The sequence below is a fragment of the Castor canadensis genome, chromosome 18 (genome assembly GCF_047511655.1).
Source record: "Castor canadensis chromosome 18, mCasCan1.hap1v2, whole genome shotgun sequence".
NCBI classification, from domain to species: domain Eukaryota; kingdom Metazoa; phylum Chordata; class Mammalia; order Rodentia; family Castoridae; genus Castor; species Castor canadensis.
In genome coordinates this window covers 34750935-34768903 of record NC_133403.1, presented here as the reverse complement: position 1 = coordinate 34768903, position 17969 = coordinate 34750935, and the positions used below count along the sequence as shown (strand labels likewise).

The window sequence follows — 17969 nt, the reverse complement described above, 5'->3', positions numbered from 1 at the left end:
AGAGATGACAGATAAGAGAAACCCCTGGGACCCACAGAGAACAAGAGAAAAACAACTGGTGAAAGTGCTGGGCTCTGGACACTGGCCAAATAAACCCTGGTACATCCTGAAGTCAGATTACTACACAGCCTTAAAAATATTTTTTTAAATATTGCAGGACATAGAATAAAATGTTCACTGCAGGTCATTAAGTAGAAAATCCAGCAGGCTATAAAATCTCATTTGCTGATTACAGCTCATACTGATGTACACATGTGTACACAGGAGAAAACAGGAAAGGATATACAGCAAAAAAGAAATTTTTTGCAGATAGAATTGCAAGATATAGCTCCCCGCTGCCCTTATTTCTGTTTATCCTTTAACTTTTCTGCAATTGAACTATTTCTGTTTTTTTTTTTACCTTGATGACTAATTAAAAAAAAAAAAGGAAATAAGAAGTGTTGGGGAGGCTAGAGAAATTGGAACGGTCACACAATACTGGTAGGGCTGGGAAATGGTGTAGCCACTGTGGAAACAAGTCTGGTGGAACCGCAATAAATTAAACATAGATTTGCCATGTGGTGTCTGGGTGTGGTGGCTCACACCTGTAATTCTAGCTACTTGGGAGGTGGAAACTGGGAAGACAGTAGTTTGAAGCCTGCCTGGGCAAAAAGCTAGTGAGACCCCCATCTCAACAAACCAGCTGAGTGTGATGGTTCAAGCCTGTAACCCCAGTTATGAGAAGGTGTAAGTAGGAGAATCTTGTTCTAAGGGTCATCCCAGACAAAAAGCATGGGATTCTATCTGAAAAAATAACTAAAGGCTTTTTTTTTTTTTTTTGGTCACAGGACCTTTGACAGGTGGCTCTAGCCAGTGTTCACGCCAGGCACTGAGTGCCTCAGGTTTGTGGGGCCCCCACTGGATGCTGGGGAGGCAGACACAGAAGGCAGAGCCCTGGCCTGTTGGAAACGCACGTACCCTGCTGGTTTCCAGGATGGCAATGCCATGTCCCAGGAAGTTGAGCTTGGAGGCAGTTTCCAAGCTCTGGTTGGGGCCAAGGTGGCAGGGGGGAGGAGGACAGGGCAGGCAGAAGTCATGGCCTCTGCTGAGCAGTAGGCAGAGCTCAGAAGCCATGGGTTCTCCAGGACACATGGCAGACAGCCAAGGAACAGGGCAGCAGGAGGTGGCCAGAGCCGGTCATGAAGACCTTGCCACAGCAGGCCACCTGGACTTCACCCCGCAGGAACACAGGCCAAGCCGGGGCATGAGATCTAACATGCCTGGCAATAGACAGAATGGACCCTGCTCGGGAGCCCCAGTAGGTGCCACTGTCCAGGTGAGAGGGGCAGAGGGGAGAGATGGAGGGCTCAAGACACAGAGGGACACGGCCAGGGGCTCCTAGCCATCCGGCCTTCCACAACCTCCACCAGTTGTGCCAGGCCAGCCCCCGGCCCCAGGACACTGTGGGGGGGCGGTGGGAGCATCATTGGGTGGAACTGGGGACTTCCAGGGCCCCCAAACACTCTTGACAGACTGGTCAGGATTCTATATTCTCCCTGAATATGAAGAACAGCAGGCCAGATAACAAGGTGAGCCAACAATGTCACAGTCAAGACAGGCTGCTTCCATCCCCAGTGTCACAACCTCCAAACCGCCCCCTGAACAAGCAACACCACCCCCCCCAACCCACACACACACAAACTCCCAGCCAGCTTCCCCCCAAACCCAGGATAAGCACAGCATCTCCTAGTCAGGTCCCTCAAATGCAAACAATCCATATCACACAGTCACACGTCACATGTTGGTGAATGGACAGACTGAGGTGAATGGACAGACTGAACAAATGCAGCAAGATGTTCTGATGCCTGCTACAATGGGTGAACCCTGAAGCATGAGGTGAGGGTAGAGCGGCCAGCCACACAAAGCCACCGATCGTACACGCCTCTGTGTACATGAAACGTGTGAACTGGGCGAATCCATAGAAACGGAGCGTGGGCCAGAGGTGGCCGGGGGCTGGGAGGAGGGAGCAAAGAGCATCTGCATAGCCCAGGGTTTCTTTCTGGGGTGATCAAGGTGCTCTAGAAGCAGATGTGGTCGTGTGTGGCACATCACCGCAAACGCCCTTAAGGTCACTTTACCGTTTTAAATTGTGCATCACATGGATTTGGGCCCTAGCTTAAAAAAAAAACAGGAAAGAAAGAGTGACACGCACACTGAAGCTGGTGAAGGAACAAGAGCCCCCGGAGTGGTGGTGACTGCTGTTAGTGTGCCCTGAGACAGCTTGATGCTATTGTGGCTGTTCAGCCAGCTCCAGGCTCAGGAGGGAAGTGACAACTGGTGTGTGCCACCTGGGGCTACAGCCAAAGCAATGACTAATATCAGTCGGGGGGAGGCAGGGAGGCGCGGGCCTCCCAAGCCTCGCCAGCACACACAGGGCTTCCTGACGCTGGATGCCCTCCTCTCCTCCTCCTCTTGCTACTTGGGAGCCACAGGCCTGATGTCCACCCATCCCAGACCGCATCCAGCTGCCAGGATTGGAAAATAAAGATGCAGTCATTGGGCACACTTGGCCTTGAGAAGGGAGGTTTCAGACCCAAATCTGTCCTCCAGTGCGGAGGGAGCAGCATGAAGATTCATGGCTGGCTTTGCCCCATCCTCTAAGACCCTGTGCATGCAAACCTCAGCCCATTTTCTAAGTTCAAAAGCCAGGATTTCCCAGTAAGAGCCACCCCGGCACAGCAGCACGGACAGGACACTTGGGATCACGCCAGGTGCCAAAGGCGCTGAAGGTCTGGTTAGGCTCTCCGCAGCTTGTCCTATGCAGAATGGTAGGGTTTGGTGGATCGACTTAACTCTGCTCTCATGAGCAACTCACAGAGCTGTCGAGTGGGTGTGTGACTTTCAGTGTGACTGAAAGTCACAGTCTGTACTCGCTCCTCTCCGGCTGCCTGATAGCTGTAATAACTAACAGGAACGTTCTGGCTCAGAGGCAGGAATGAAGCCAAGCACTGAGCCCAGGCAGCATCTCCCTTCTAACAGTGCCACCTCCCCGGGTGGCTAGCACACTCACTCCACAGACAGGGAAACTGAGTCTCAGGGTTCAAGCCACTCACTGAAGGCCACACAGCGATGAGCACAGAACTGGGATTAAACCTGTGGAGGTGGCGCTAGATTCTAACCTGTCCTTCCAGCCATCTGCAGTGCGCCATGCACCCTTTCTGTAGGTAGAGGGGCAACAGTGTATCATTTCTCTGGCTAGAGAGGCAACAGTGTCTCTGTTTAATAAAAAGACTAAAGATACAGAAGTGGGGAAAAAAGCAACTGTGAATCAGTAGAGATTGAGAGAGTGGGTGTCTTTCAGAGCATCTAAGAATCTGCTTTGCACATCCTTCCTTCAGAACCGTCTTCAGCTCCTGTTTTATCCTGAGGCCAGATCAAGTGGAGTGAGGCTCACCTAAAGAACACAGCTTGCAGTGGCAGAACATTTAGGTAAAGAGCTCCAGTTCCTGGTACTTGGAGCTAACATGGGCTGGACCTGCTGCTAGAAACACAGGAAACACTGAAGAAAACTAGGTAAAGATGTTAAGATCTGCTAAGTTTAAAAGAATGAGACATCCCCAAGCTGGGCACACTGATGCACACCTGTAATCCCAACACTCCAGAGGCAGAGGCAGGAGGACCATGAGTTCCAGGCCAACCTGGCTATATAGAAAGACTCTGACAAAGAAGAAAGGAGAAAGGAAAGGAAAGAAAAAGGGACATCATCATCTTCTTAGGATGGCATCCTTGCCAGAGACAAGGAGGGGACTGGGGACCAGCAGGGTAAGTGACAGACGCTGAGGGCTCCCTAGTGTCAGGATGGTGATTGGTCCTGACAACTAAAGATGGGGACTTCAAATCCACTGAGTGACCAAAGTGGCATTGGGTTTGAGTGAGCGTGAACCAAGACCCTACAAAAAAGCTGAAATGCAAAAGGCTTCCTCTCCATATGAGGTGGGCCAGGAAAAAACATGCTCTGCCAGCCCAGAGAATAAGGACACAGTCTCTGCTGGGAGGTGACAGGAAAGTGGAAAGGGAGCTGTGACAAATCAGATCTCTAAATTGTGACATGCATCAGTCAAAAGCCCAAACCATTGTGCAGCAAGCAATCCAAACTCAGAATTTGTTTTCTTTGCAGTGCTGAGAATCGAACCCAGGACCTTATACATGTTAGGCAAGTGCTCCACTGCTGACCACCACCCCCAGTCCCAAATTGAGAAGTTAGCATAGAAAGTGTTTCCAGACTGGTGAAAACTCTGAGGTACTTAGCACAACAAGTGCAAAGTACCTCTTCTGTAACCCAGGACACACAGGAGCTCCAAGTCCTTTGAGGGAGAAGGATGGGAGGAGAGCCCTGTGGAAGATGAGCTCATAAATTAAAACCAAGCCATGCAAGCAAAAGAACCACTGTTCAAAACAGTTGGCAGATACAGTTAAGAAGAGGAATAGCATTTCAAGAAGGCAAAACAGGAGAGATGACATAACAGGCCTTAAGACATTACAGAGAAATGATAGTAGCCTATGAAAAAGAGGTGAATTTGAAAACTACAGGACTTATGAACATCTTTAAAAAGTCACTGAAATTTAAAAAAAACTTCATAGTCAAGTTAAGGTGACAGAATAGTTGAAGAAAGGATTAATGAACTGGAGGATAGAGCTAAGGAAATTACCTGGAAAATGGCAGAGAGCAATAAAAAGAGAGAATATATGAAAGAAAGGTCAAGAGGCATTCAGAATAGAACAAGAGAGGGCTGGCAGAGTGGCTCAAACAGTAAGAGCACCTGCCTAGCAAGCGGGAGGCCCTGAGGCCCCAAGTTCAATCACCAGTGCCACCAAAAATTAACCAGAATAGAAAGAGATGGCTCAATGTCCTTCTAACAGGAATATGTATGAGAAAGAAGGTAAAAGGGGAGAGAAAATATTTGTCTGATGGAAAATATGAATCTTCTTAAAATGAAACACCAAAAACCATTCCCAGGTAGGGCAGGTAAAAACAAACACACTCAGCATACACAAAACACCCACAAAATTTTAAAGCACTGGGTAAAAATAGGATTTCCACAACTATTAATTGAGCAAAGAGCCAATTTTTCAATAGCAATGAATGTATGATGATAAAATATCCAGTAATCTGAAATCTCACACCTAGACAATGATTGTTCATTGATGTATGGTGGCAGAGAGAGACAGAGAGAGAGGGAGAGAGAAAGAGGGAGGGAGAATGAGCTTGACTCCCAAAGTTTATTGATCACAGAGTCTTACTGCAAAATCTATATAAAGGTAGATTAAATAAGAAGCCAAATCTAAGCCAGGTGCCGGTGCTCACACCTGTAATCCCAGCTACTCAGGAGACAGAAGTTAGGAGGATCAGGGTTCAAAAGCCAGCCTAGGCAAATAGTTGAAGAGACCCTATCTCAAAAAACCCATAGCAGAAAAATGGCTGGGGTGTGGCTCAAGTGGTAGAGCGCCTGCCTAACAAGCATGTGGTCCTGAGTTCAAACCCCAGTAATGAAAAAATAAAGTGTGATGAGTTACCGAAGACACTTACAGAATGCAACTGGCGAGTACAGGCTGAGTGCTCCATATCCAGAATGCTTGGGACCAGAAATGCTTCAATTACGGAGTTTTTAGATTTGCATGAACATAACACACTACCCTGGGAAGGACCCAAATGTAAACATGAAACTCACTTCGTACACGTGGACTGCAGGTGACTTTGTACAATATTCCCAGTGCACCTGCGTTTGAACGGTGACCTGTCACACGAGATCGGGATGGAACTTTCCACTTGTGGTCTCATAGCGGTGCTCAAAAAGCTTGGATTCCGGGGTATTTCGGATTTCAGGTTAGGGACGCTCAACCTGTGCCTGCTTTATGGGCTGCCAAGGCCTTTATCCAAATTCTCATTTGATTCTCAGAATAACACAAGTTCCCATTTACAGATGGGGAAACTGAGGCCCAGGGAGGCAGAGCCTCAGAATAAGAGGCAGCCCTGTAATTCCAACCCATATCTGCCTGTTGGTAAGGGCTGAGGTGTTGGGAGGCCACTCTGCCTGCTGCTGTGGGGATCCAGCTGTCGTCCCGATACGATACGGCAGGAGAGGGTGACACAGGAGACACAGGAGAACTCCTGGGTGAGTGATGCCTGAGTGATGCCTGCAAAGTGCTGGGGGCTCACTTGAGGGTCTTTGGTCACTGAAACCCTGGCATGAGGCTCAGGAAGCCCCTCCAACTGTGGCATCCAGGGCACAGTGACGACCTCAGCCCACCTTGGGACACGACCAGCCTTGTCTTCGCCAGATCTCAGTGATTCGGTTCATTGATAACACTTTTGTCTGGCCAGCTGCCCTCCATCCGGGAGGCCCTTGGGCTCTGACACTGCCTCTGACACTCCCTGTCACCTCCCAGGGAGCCCCGCTCAGAACGGAAGACTTCTCCTGACAGTGTGCCCATCTGTAAAGGTCACACCCCAGGGACAACAAAGGGCCTTTTTATCTGAGTACTTAAGGTAACCGCCACCACCAGCGGAAATCACCCACTCGACCTTCTGGCTTTATGAATTAATAATTACATTGGAGCAAGCGACTGGCTGGTGGCAGGACCAGGGCACCCGGCTGCTTGATCCAACCTTGTACTGTCCCCCGGTGTGGGCAAAAGGAGACCCTGGCTTTTCTTCCCCGTCCCTCAGCTGAAGATGAGAGGTACTGAACGTTTCTCAATGTCAAGACTTCTCAGAAGTGCACAAGCCACTGTGCTGAGTGCTGGCTAAGTCCCCATGGCATCTTGGGGACTCTGAACTCCCAACAAAATATCCTGCCCAGGGGCTGAGGAGGTGAGGGAGATGCCTGAGGGACCCAGTTACTCGGAATCTGTGGCACTGGCAAGTCTCGTTGGACTGCCACTTGCTTGCACAGAGACAACAGGAGTTTGCCTGGATCACAGGACTGCCACCAGGAAGACCCTAGAAGTGCAGATGGCAGATTCTTGCCCCTTCCTCCCTGAGCATCCCCCCCGCCACACACACACACACACACACACACACACACACACACACACAATGAATTCGAATTCTGGGACCTTCCACATCACCCAGATGCAATCCCATCCCCCTCAAGGTCCAATTCTCCCCTGGCAAACTTAGCATACAAATGTGTGGAACTCTGCTGATGAGATTAAAGAGTGACAAGGTCATCTCCCCCAGACAACAAGGAGCTGCAGGCTTAGAGTCTCTGTCCCTGTCCCCCAAGGTTTCCAGCTGGGAGGGACAGGCTGGAAACCCCACCAGAAGCCTGGTTTTGGATTTGAATTTGGCATCCAGTGTGACCTTGGGCAGTTACTCAGGTTTCTGAGCTTCAGTTTCCTCATCTATGAGCCCTCAATGAGCTCTTATGAGGATCTGAAGATGGCTGATGTCCACTGTCCCAGAAAAAGCAGTTACTACCTTATTCCCAGATGAGGGGACTGTCCATAGGCCATCTGATCAGTGGCCACTTTTTCTAGGGGGACCTGGCAGCCCAGAGAGGGGCAGGGCCTGAGGTGGCTTAGCAGGGTCCACATGCCTGTGCACATCTGCTTCCAGGGCCTCGCTCTGCTGCCATGGGTGACAGGGAGATCACAGGGCCCAACTGGATAGACTGAAAACTATTAGCGTGGGCCACAGCAGGGGGTGCTCCTGGGTGTCCCCAGTTCAGTTCACTTGCTCGGACCTTGCAACATTTCCCAGTTGTGAGCACACAGGATGGAAGGAGAGAGGCCTGGGTTCTGGAAGCTGGGGTCACCAGGGCATCTCTCTGGGATTTTGATGGCCATGCCAATGGCTCCAGGGCCACTGTCCCCACCCACCCACCCCTCACCATCCCCACACACCCGGGGCATGCTCTGAGAGCTCAGCCTGAAGGATGGATCCTCCCAGCCCTCACCAAGTTTGTCCTCCTTTGCCAAGAAGCCATTTGTCATTTTTCTTTAAGAAGAAAAAAGTGACTGCTAGCCAGGTGTGGTGGTTCACGCCTGTAATCCCAGCACTCGAGAGGTTGAAAATGAGAATTGTGAGTTCAAGGCCAGCCTGGGCTTCATAGTGAGATCCTGTCTCAAGAAACAAAAGTGACTGATGATCTTGAGTTGCATACACTGTCACCATTTTGAGAGCCTGATGAGAACAGAGGGGTCTCATTAGAGACCAGCCATTTCGTGGGGTTCATGACTTTGGAGGATCCCAGGTTAAAAGCCACAGCTGCCTCAGGGGAACAGAAAGGAGCCAGTGAGTTTGGCTGGTGACTGCTTTGCTTCAACAAAAGTGGTGCCAGCCACAGTCTCCCACCCTATCAGAGCCTCCACTCTGCAACCCCCACCTTCAGCCTCTGGACGTCCTGAGGGCAGAGACTCCTGATCCCACCATCCAGTGTCTGGACAACAGTAGGAATATAGCATGTGCCAATGGTCTGGGGCCACTCACACAATGACACAAGGAGTCACCCCCTAGCAGTGGGTCACACCCACCACGTGAGCTTGGCCCCACAGCCCTCCCTTCCTTTGCTTCCTCCCCACACGAAGGCAGGGTCCCAACTCTGATCCTCATTCACCTAGGGCCCTGGGTAGCTGCTTCCTCTCTGGATCCTTGATTTCCTAGTCTGTAAAATGGGCCACCAACAGAGCTGCTGGGAAGGTTCCATGAGCCACTGCAGAGAAACTGCCTGGCTCAGCTCTGCATCTGGCCTTGACAAACACCAATAAACATTAGCTCTCCCCATCAAGAGGTCTGACTGAGCTTGGGTCTGGAGATTTGTTTATTCTTTTTCCTTCTGGCAGCTTCTTGGCATCCACACACACAGGGCTGCAAGCTGTTGCAGATTCTGAGGGGAACACGCCTTCCACCTTTCCTTTGGGGGTCCAGGAGCCTCGGGGACTGGGAGGGAAAAAAACGGGGGCCACTTCAAGGCAAGGCTGATCCCTGGGAACCTCTCCTCCCTCCCCTTGGCACACACAGCTGGTGGACTCCACTCCTGCGTGGGAAGGGCAGGCTCAGAGCACAGCCCTGTGCAGGGTGCCTTGCTGCCAGGGTTTTGGTACGCAATCTAGAAAGGGAGAGATGTCTGTTTGTGTTATAAATCAATCAGCGACATGCTTGCAGGCTGGGAGGAGGAGGAGGTGGGCGTGCAGCCTGGCGATGCCCTGCGTGGGCGAGCTCCTGTTCAGGCCTATTTTTGGTGGGGGTGGATGGGTGCTGAGGCTGAGTGGTCCAGGCTAGGGAGAGGGAACAGGAGATGCTGGGTGGGTGGTTGGCTGGTGAGGACGGCCCTTGGTTTTCTACTGGGCGATGATGCCACGTGGGTTGCAATGTGGCCAGCAACCTCATCCCCTGCCCTGTGAGCCGCCTGTCTTCCCTCTCCACTCAGGAAGCACACCTAACGAGGTGAATGAGAGGCCTTCTCTCTGCTCACAAGGAGCTCCAGTTTTTGAGGGGGTGGCAGGGGAAAGAGCTGACGATTATAAAATGGTGTGATGCCTTCCTTGATGGGAGGGGATGCAGGAGCTATGGGAAGCCGGAGGACAGGCACCAGCCCACCAAGGCTGGATGGAGAGTGGCCACTGATGGCCTTCTGGAAGGGAGCAACTGCTGAGCTGAGCCCAGAACAGTGACGAGCATTAGTTTTGTGCAGAGACAGAGCTAAGGGGAAAGATTTGAAATCCGAACTCGGGTGGAGATGGGGGAGGGGGGGAAGCAGAGGGGCTCTCATATGTAACACAGAGCTGTGGGCATGAAAATGCAAAGTGCAAGTGTGAAGCCCCAAGTTCAAATCTCAGTACTATCAAAAAATAAAGCACTACAGGAAAGAGTTCTCCAGGAAGAGGAGAGAGCCTGTGCAAAGGCCTGGAGGTGAGACAAAACACAGGCTTTTCCTACCACTTCTGGGTTCCTGAAAGTCTGACAGGCAACCAAACTGTCCCATCCCTACTCCTCACCTATCTGCTGTGGGACTGCAAGCAAGTTGCTCTACCTCTCTGAACCTCAGTTTCTTCATTACCACCTTCCCTGCAGGATTTTGACAAAAGATTCAGTGAGCATTCTGGCAAAGTGCTCAGTGTGGAGCAAGCCGCCCTGGCCTGAGCTTCTCTCCTTCCTTCTCAGATGCTTCCTATGGGTTCTTGGGGAGGGAGGGGGAGCTAGGTCCAGTGTTCACATACACACAAACACAATCTCATTGAATAAGCACTGCTCCTCAGGCTCCCAGGTTGGGGGACTGGGGCTCAGAGAGGCAAAATGACTTGCTCAAGGTCACATAGATGGGAAGGAGGAGTGAGATTCAACAAACAGCAGGGCATACAGTTGTGTTTAGTGCATGGTCAACAGCAAACACTTGAGTTTGTCCTGAGAGGTAGATACACAATATCAGCTTTCTTAATCCATCCCAACACCTCCTAGGAAGGTGCTACCACTACTAATTTTCAATAGGGGAAACTGAGCCACGGTTAGCATAAGAGGCTTGCACAAGGACACATATCAAGCAAGAGCCTTTCAGGTTCCTATGACAACGTAAGCCGCCAGAACTGCCTTGTCACTTATCTACCTACAGTTCTCAATGACTGTTGCCAACTTTTTCTTGCCACAGGGCCTTTGCACTTTGTGGTCCCCTCTGCCCAAAACACCACAGATGGCTGACTCCTTTCTTGGTATCTACTCTGGTATCCAGCCTAAAAAAGATGTGTTTCCCATCCCCACCCCTGTTGTATCTTCACTGAGTTTAACAACCGTGGGTTGATCTGTTTATTGTGTGTCATCCTCAGGAACGTTGGCCTCTCTTGGTCACCTCTAAGTCCCCAAACCTAGATCCATAAATACTTAAAATGGGTAAAAGTGCCCAGAGTGTACCAGCTACCTAGAGTCCAGAGAACTGAGGGAGTCTGTCCATTCTCCCCTTGAATCTAACCTCCTTATCTCCTGGGTCCTCTTACTCACTCTTCCCCCTTGGGGCTTGAAATCTGAGCTCCAGGCAGCTAGAAGGGAAGCCACCCAGTCACATCTAGAAAAGCTACTGAGCCTGAACACAGCATCTGTCACCGTGGGAGGTTGGACCCAGGAAACTAACAAGACTCCCAGCATGCTCTGTGGCCTATCTGTGAAACCCACAGCCAGGTGGAATTCCCCCAGCATGCCCTGGGGGCCGCCTGAGGGTGGGGGCTGGCCCGGAGCCTGCCCCCCAGCAGAATCCCAGCTGCAAAGAACCACACTTACATCTGCAGAGGGCCCTGGAAAAAAAATGAAAACCTGAAACTGAGAAGGGGCAGGGGGGACCCCTTCTTTCCTCCTCCTCCCATTAGCCTTAGAGTTCAAGTTCATAAAAGTTTTTTTGAATAAAATAGCCACATTGTTCAAGATGAGACTATAAAAACGTTTACAGTGAAAAAGCTGACTCCAGCTTCATCCTTCCCACTAAATACCCCAAGTGTCCATTATTCTTACACGATTGTGGGTCCTTGCAGGGTTTAATACAAAGGAAGTACACAATTCTCTTAACAAAACAGGTTCTAGGTTATGTAAACACTGCCGCACCTTTTTTCTCTAGTTAGAGATAATTCTATATTTATACCCAGAGAGATAGGAGCACATAGGTATATGTACGGGTGCGTGTGCACACCAGTTTTAAGGGTTTTCTGTAATGTCCCCCAGTTCTAGAGCGGGATGTGTAGATGGGGGTGGGAGGTGTCAGGCGAGGTCGCTTCTGCTTTTCGGTGGACTCTGGGTCCCCACTCTGAACTGAAAGCCGGTGCCAGCAGCCGCCCGCTTCTTCCCAGCAATGCCTACAGCTCTCATTTTAGACACCTCCCAGATACCAACAGAACTGCCATTCCACAGAGAAGGAAAACTGAGAGTCAGAGAGGTAAAGTGACTGGCCCAAGGTCACACAGCCAGTGTGGAACCCGGTTTGCCCATCACCACCTGCCGGGCCTCGCAACGAGGTCTTCCGTCCACACCCCACTTCCGAGAGGGCGACGGAACCCGGCGCCCCAGGTCAGCCCAGGGTCAAGTTCCCAGGCCGCTGGACTCCGTCACTTCCCTGCGGGCAGCTCGGCCCCACGCGCAACCCGGGCTCCCGCGCGCCCCGCCCGGGCCGGATGCGAGCGCAGCCTCTGCGGTCCCGGGAGTCCCCAGGAGTCGGGACGCTGGGGACAAAGCGCTCTGCGGACGCCGATGGGGACCCAGGCCGCCCGAGGTCACATGCGGGGAGCGCGCGCTCCCCACTCCCACCGCGTCCGGCGACTTCAAAACTTTCGTCCCCAGCGCACCGCGAACCCAACGCTTGCAGGTGGCGGGGCGCGCACGCCAGGCCGGCGGGGGCTCTCGACCTCCGCGCCCGGGGCACCTGCCCGGCCCTCCCGGGTGTCACCGGGTCGCCCCCAGCCCGGAGTCCCCACCAACTCCGGTGCTGCGTGGCCACCGCCCCTAAAGCATCGCGCCCGCGCCTCGCCGCAGCCCGCTGCGTGGCCGGCGGGGACCCATTTGGAGGAGGCGGAGACTGAGGCGCAGAGAGGGCCAGACACCAGCCCAAGGTCACACAGCGCGGCGGCGCGAAGCCGGGCGTCCCCGCCGGTCCCCGGGCCACCGCGGTACTCACAGCCGGTCTTGCCCTCGAGCTCCCGCACCTCCTCGGAGGCGGAGTGGGCAGCGCCCATGGTGCGCGCGGCAGGCCCGGCTGTCGGGTCCCAGGCGCTCGGGGACCGGGACCGCTCCGAGCCGCGGGTTCCGCGTGGGGCCCGAGCGCGGCCTCTTATAGCGGCGGCTGGCGGTGCGCGGTCCTAGCGCGCGCCGGCTTCACGCGCTGCGGGCGGGGCGGGCGGGGCGGGGCGGGGCGGGGCGGCGCGGGGAGGGGGGAAGGGCGGAGGAGAGAGGAGGGGAGAAAGGGGAGGGGTGAGGAGGAAACGATCCCCAGGGCGCGGAGGGTCCCCTGCGAGCCCACTGCCTGGGTAACGCGGTCCCCGCCGCGGAGACCACGCCCCTGGCGCATCCCCGGGGAAGTGGAAAGAAGCCGAAGTAAGCAAAGTTGCGGGGAGGGTAGGAGTCACCAGACCCCTGGCAGGTTCCACGCCCACCCGGTCTGTCCCCCTCCCCATCCCACCGCCCATCCTTCCAGATCTCTCAGGAGCCAAACCCCACCGGGACCGAGAAGGAGGTCGGCGAGCAGGAAACAGCTCTATGGAGAACCACAGTAATGATAATCCAGTTTGAACACACATCCTGTGCGTTGCTTGGTTTTTCCAGAAGTCCCTATCCCAGCGCCCTAGTGCAGTGAACGCGCCCAGGTGACAACTCTAAAGGTTCCGTGCATCCCAGAGGCTGAGAGGCGTCTCAAACTTTGGGAGTGGGGAGCTCCACCCACCCGTCGAGAGTCGGGCTCCCACCCTAGGTGGCTGCGTTTTAGCAAAACCGGAGAGTGGCACGCAGGTGGTCCGCAGGCCCCCTGTGGGAGCTTCTGGGATGAGACCGTTTAAAGGTGCCACTCTGCATCCACACAGGATGACTCAGCCTAGTCCTGCTACCTGTCCAACCATGATCCCTCCTCCTTAAAATGAAGATAAAAGTAAGCATGCCACCACGGGGCAGAGCATGGACACAGAGCAAGGTGGCAGAGGCTAGTGGTCCTTGCACGGGAGGGACTGACGCTCCTGAAAGTCACAGAGCCTGAGCAGAAATTCAAAGTCAATACTTACCTGTTGAGGGGTCAGGTCAGGTCATTGTGCTTTACAGTGCTTGGTGACTTGCCAATGACCGCCATGGGGAACTCAGCATCTGTGCTAGGCATGGAGCTCAGGCATTAATGCTCTGTTGGGGACACCGGCCCTTTGGTACTGCCAGACAGGCACCTGGGAGGGCACGGCTCTGTCGTGCTAGGGAGCCACAAGGTCAGCCCCCACCTGGCTGAAAATGGAGCCCTCTCCACCACACACACCACCACCTGAAATCTACCATACTGGGGAGGGGTGGGCGCTGAGCCCCCACCAGGCTGGGGAAACTTGGCCATGGTGCATCAGCAGGTTGAGCAGGCTGGGCAATGGACCTGGAGCTGGCATTTGGGCCAGAAGACTTCTAGAAACCCATACAGACCTGGGTGTTGAGGGGCAGAGTCAAGAAAGGGGTTCCCAGGCCCCTGGGAGTCCCTGAACTATTACCCACCATTGCTGGGCACAGTTTTGTTTCAATTTATAATGTCAGTTCCTGGGATTGTGTTTTATTGAGCAATTTGCCACCAGGCTTTCTGTATTGGGTGTGCATACTACACCCCCATACCCACACACAGTACCCTCAGAGCTGGGGCCTGAAGGATAAAAGCCCTGTACAGTGAGATGGACGCTTGGCTCCACTCTGCCCTCTGCTGATGTCACCAAGGGAGCAGAGGTCTGTACTCCATCCACTGTCTACACTGACTGTCTACATTTGACAGCTGGCTGCTGTGAGCTCCCAGACAAGCACCTGCGCTTGCTCCTTTGGCCTGGACCCCTCCGTGCCCCCCCGCCCTCCTCCTGATCTCTGTGTGACATGATCCCTCAGAGAGGCCATTGCAGGGTCTTCATTCACAGTCTTTGCCATCCTGGCCAGCAGCCAGGGAGCTGGGAGGGAGGAAGGCTATGGTGGGATGACCAACCTTGGATAAATGGTCAGGAGTTCCTGTGGGCACAGAAAGAAGGGGAAGCCCACCTCAATTTGTGCATTGAGGGTCTGCTATGTCCAGAACCCTGACTGGGTCCTGAAGCCACAAACAGGATTTAGACATCACCTTCACTCCCAAAGAACTCCTAGTGGAGTGACACACACACACCAGAGGGACAGAGAGGTAAAGGAGGCTGGTGTGGTGTGGGCTCTCAGGAAGCCTGAAGAAATCTGGATTGTTTAAGCTCCCCCAGAGTTCTGTCTTCCCTTAAGCTGAGCTCCGCATGGCCAGTGATGCACAGAGGGCACGCTCACCAGGCAGGGCTCCCTCCACACAAAGCCTGCTGCCGCCTGTTCCAGGATGTCACAGCTTCCATTCAGTCCTACCAGTGGCTCTGCTGACGCCAACAAGGCCAGAGCAGCTCTGGCATGCTGACGGATTTGTCATCTGGAGCCCGGGGGGAGCTTCATCCTCCCATAACACAGGGCGACCTTTGGAGAACTGGGCAAAATGTTAGTCACCAGGCAACTGCCTCTGGTCCCCAGAGGGCCACCCCCCTGGAGAAAATAATTTAAAACAGTGGCTGAAAATATCTCCATTTGTCTTGGCACCAGCACAATTCGCCTGGCTGGTACCTGGGGTGCCACAGGGCAGCTGGGCCTAGGGAAGGTGAGGTGGGTCTTCATTCTGTGCTCCCACCTCCCTGAGCCTCAGTTTTCCCACCTGTAAAATGGCAATAGCTACAGTGTCTTTCCTGACTGGGTGGTGGTGACGGTTACGTGACGTTCATATATGCAAAGTGCTAAAAACAGGGTCGCCCAGTGTAGCTGTGACACAGGGTCTCTGGAAAGGCGGGAAGGTGCCAGTTTCCATAGCGTAAACCTTCTCATGCTGCCAATTTCAAGCCACCAATAATTTAACGATGGCTTGCAGAATTCCTGCAAACGAGGTCAGCTCCAGCAGCCTACAGGGCACACGGTTCTTGTTATGCTTGCGTGCTGTCACTGCTGGTGTGAGGGGTTTGGGCGCTAAGGTGAACTCGGGGACCCCAGAGTCTGGAAGGGCAGAGCTGTGAATGAACCATCATGACACCTTAGTGGTACCAGCTGCTGGGGAGCCTGGAGCAGACACTCTCAACCTCCCTGTTTTGTTTCTGGGAAAGCCCAGGGGTTCCAAACGGGTTCTAAACCAGTATTGGCACCCAGATTTGAACTTGTATGAACAGCCATTTCTACAATCCACCTGCCTCTGCTAATCACTTAGCGTGGGGTAGCTCCCAAGGCTTGTAAACGTTCTAGAAACAATGAGACACTTAATCTTTAGGGCACTGACTCTGAGAAATTTACAGGGACTCTAAGTGCCATCTTGCTGGGCCTCTGGCTTAGAGGAGAACACGCCAAACCCACATCAAACAAGCAATGATTAGTGACGCGCTTGCAAAAACTGTCCAGGGAGACGGACATGCTGGCGCTTGCCCATAATCCCAGCACTCGGGAGGCTAAAGCAGGAGAATGGTGAGTTCAAGGCCAGTCTGGGCAAAATGGTGAGACCCGTCTCAAAAAAAAAAAAAAAAAGCCCAGGAAGGGAGATGTTGCAGTAGTCTCTACCTGTGCTCTGGTGCATGGGTTTCTCATGAGCTCATCCAACTTCTTGTGTTGGCCTATGTCGTGGCCTCTGGGTTGGGTCTGGGTTGGATCCTGTCTCTGCCACTCCCTGCTTACGTGCCCTTAGGTTGGGTTCATTACCACTCTGAACCTCGATGTCTTCATCTGTAGAATGGGCATCACACTCCCATTTCTGTAGATGGTGGAAGACTCAGGATGGGTGAAATGGCCAGTGTGGGGCATGCCTTCCACAACCACCCTGGGGGAAAATGTGCAGACTTTATAGCCAGTCTGTCTTTTCTCTTTCCACTAGCTCCTCCCTCCCTTAGCTCCTCCCTCCCCTCCCCACAATTCCTAGTAAGACAAATAATTGCAGCTCAGCCCTGAGCAGCTGCCAGAACCTTCTTATTAGATCGCGTGTGTGGGTCTTAGGAAGTATTCAGGAGGTGGAGATGCAGAGGACTGAAGTTCCACGCCAGTCCAGGCAAAAAAAGTTTTGGGGAGCTCATCTCAGTCAATAAAAGCTGAGCACAGTGGCACATGTCTGTCATCCTGGTTACCAGGAAGCAAAAAGGAGAATTGTGGTGCAGGCCAGCCCTGTCAAAAAATGTGAGACTCTATTCAAAAAATACCCAGAGCAAAAAGGGCTGGGAGCATGGCTCAAGGAGTAGCTGCCCAGCCAATACAAGGCCCTGAGATCAAACCCCAGTACCTCCAAAACAAAACAAGATCAAACAAAACCGTTTTCCTCTGGATTGAGCTGTTCAACTCAACCCTGAGTTGGTCCTAACCTCCGATGTCTATCTCAGATTCTCTGGTTCCTACTGATGCATCCCTGCACCTTCTGGGCTGCAGGACCACTGAGCCCCCAGGATCTTTGTTTCAAGCCCTTGTTGGAGCTTTGAGGGGTGCAGCTCCATGAGCTGGGGTGGAGGACTAAAAGTAGGAGAGTGAGGCTCTGTGGGGAGGATTTCTGGAGTGTGTTTTTCTATTATATAAATATAAATAGTTACAAATTACTGGAACTTGTAGGGGGCATGATAGAAGCTTGTCCCTGGATGGACTTCTAACTCTGTGTTGATGTCCGAGCCACAAACTTATCAGAGTAGCAGAAAGAGCTGGCAGGGGCTCAAAATCTATTTTAATATTTCCATCACTTTATATGGAGAGCAAGCAGATCAGCTTGACAGAGGGGTGGGACCTCGAAGGAGCCAGGGTGCAGCAGAATGTGGGTGGCAGAGGCCTGGGGGGGCTTTTATTTATTCATTACCCCAAAGAAGTCATGTCCTGATGACTAGCCCCCGTGACTGTTTTAGGTTACAGGCAGAGGACAGACTCAAGGATGCTAATAAACTGATCTGGAGGCGGGGAGACAGCCCTGTATTATCTGGGTGGCCCAATGTAATCAGAGAGCCCTTGTATGTCAAGAGGGAGGCAGGAAGGTCAGAAGAGCCAGGCACCAATGACTCACTCCTGTAATCCTAGGCACTCGGGAGGCTGAGATCAGGAGGATCTCAGTTCAAAGTCAGCCCCAGGCAAATAGTTCTCGAGACCCTATCTCAAAAATATCGGACGCTAAAAAGGGTTCTTGGAGTGGCTCAAGTGGTAGAGCATACACCTAACAAGTGTGAGGCCCTGAGTTCAAAATCCAGTAAGTCTGAGAGACTTGGCCCAACCACTGTGGCTTTGAAATGGAGGAAGGGGC

General features: G+C 52.8%; 1 protein-coding gene across 2 annotated transcripts in view; it reads right to left on the bottom strand.

Moving 5' to 3' along the window:
* The window catches only part of Tesc (tescalcin), a 38002-nt gene extending 25212 nt beyond the window's left edge, over nt 1–12790 (bottom strand). For both annotated transcript variants that reach the window (XM_020163670.2, XM_020163671.2), the window contains exon 1: nt 12630–12790. In XM_020163670.2, the coding sequence (XP_020019259.1) occupies nt 12630–12687 (58 nt within the window). In that variant the 5' untranslated portion in view covers nt 12688–12790. The remainder of the gene's footprint in view (nt 1–12629) is intronic.
* Nucleotides 12791–17969: the final 5179 nt, after the last annotated feature.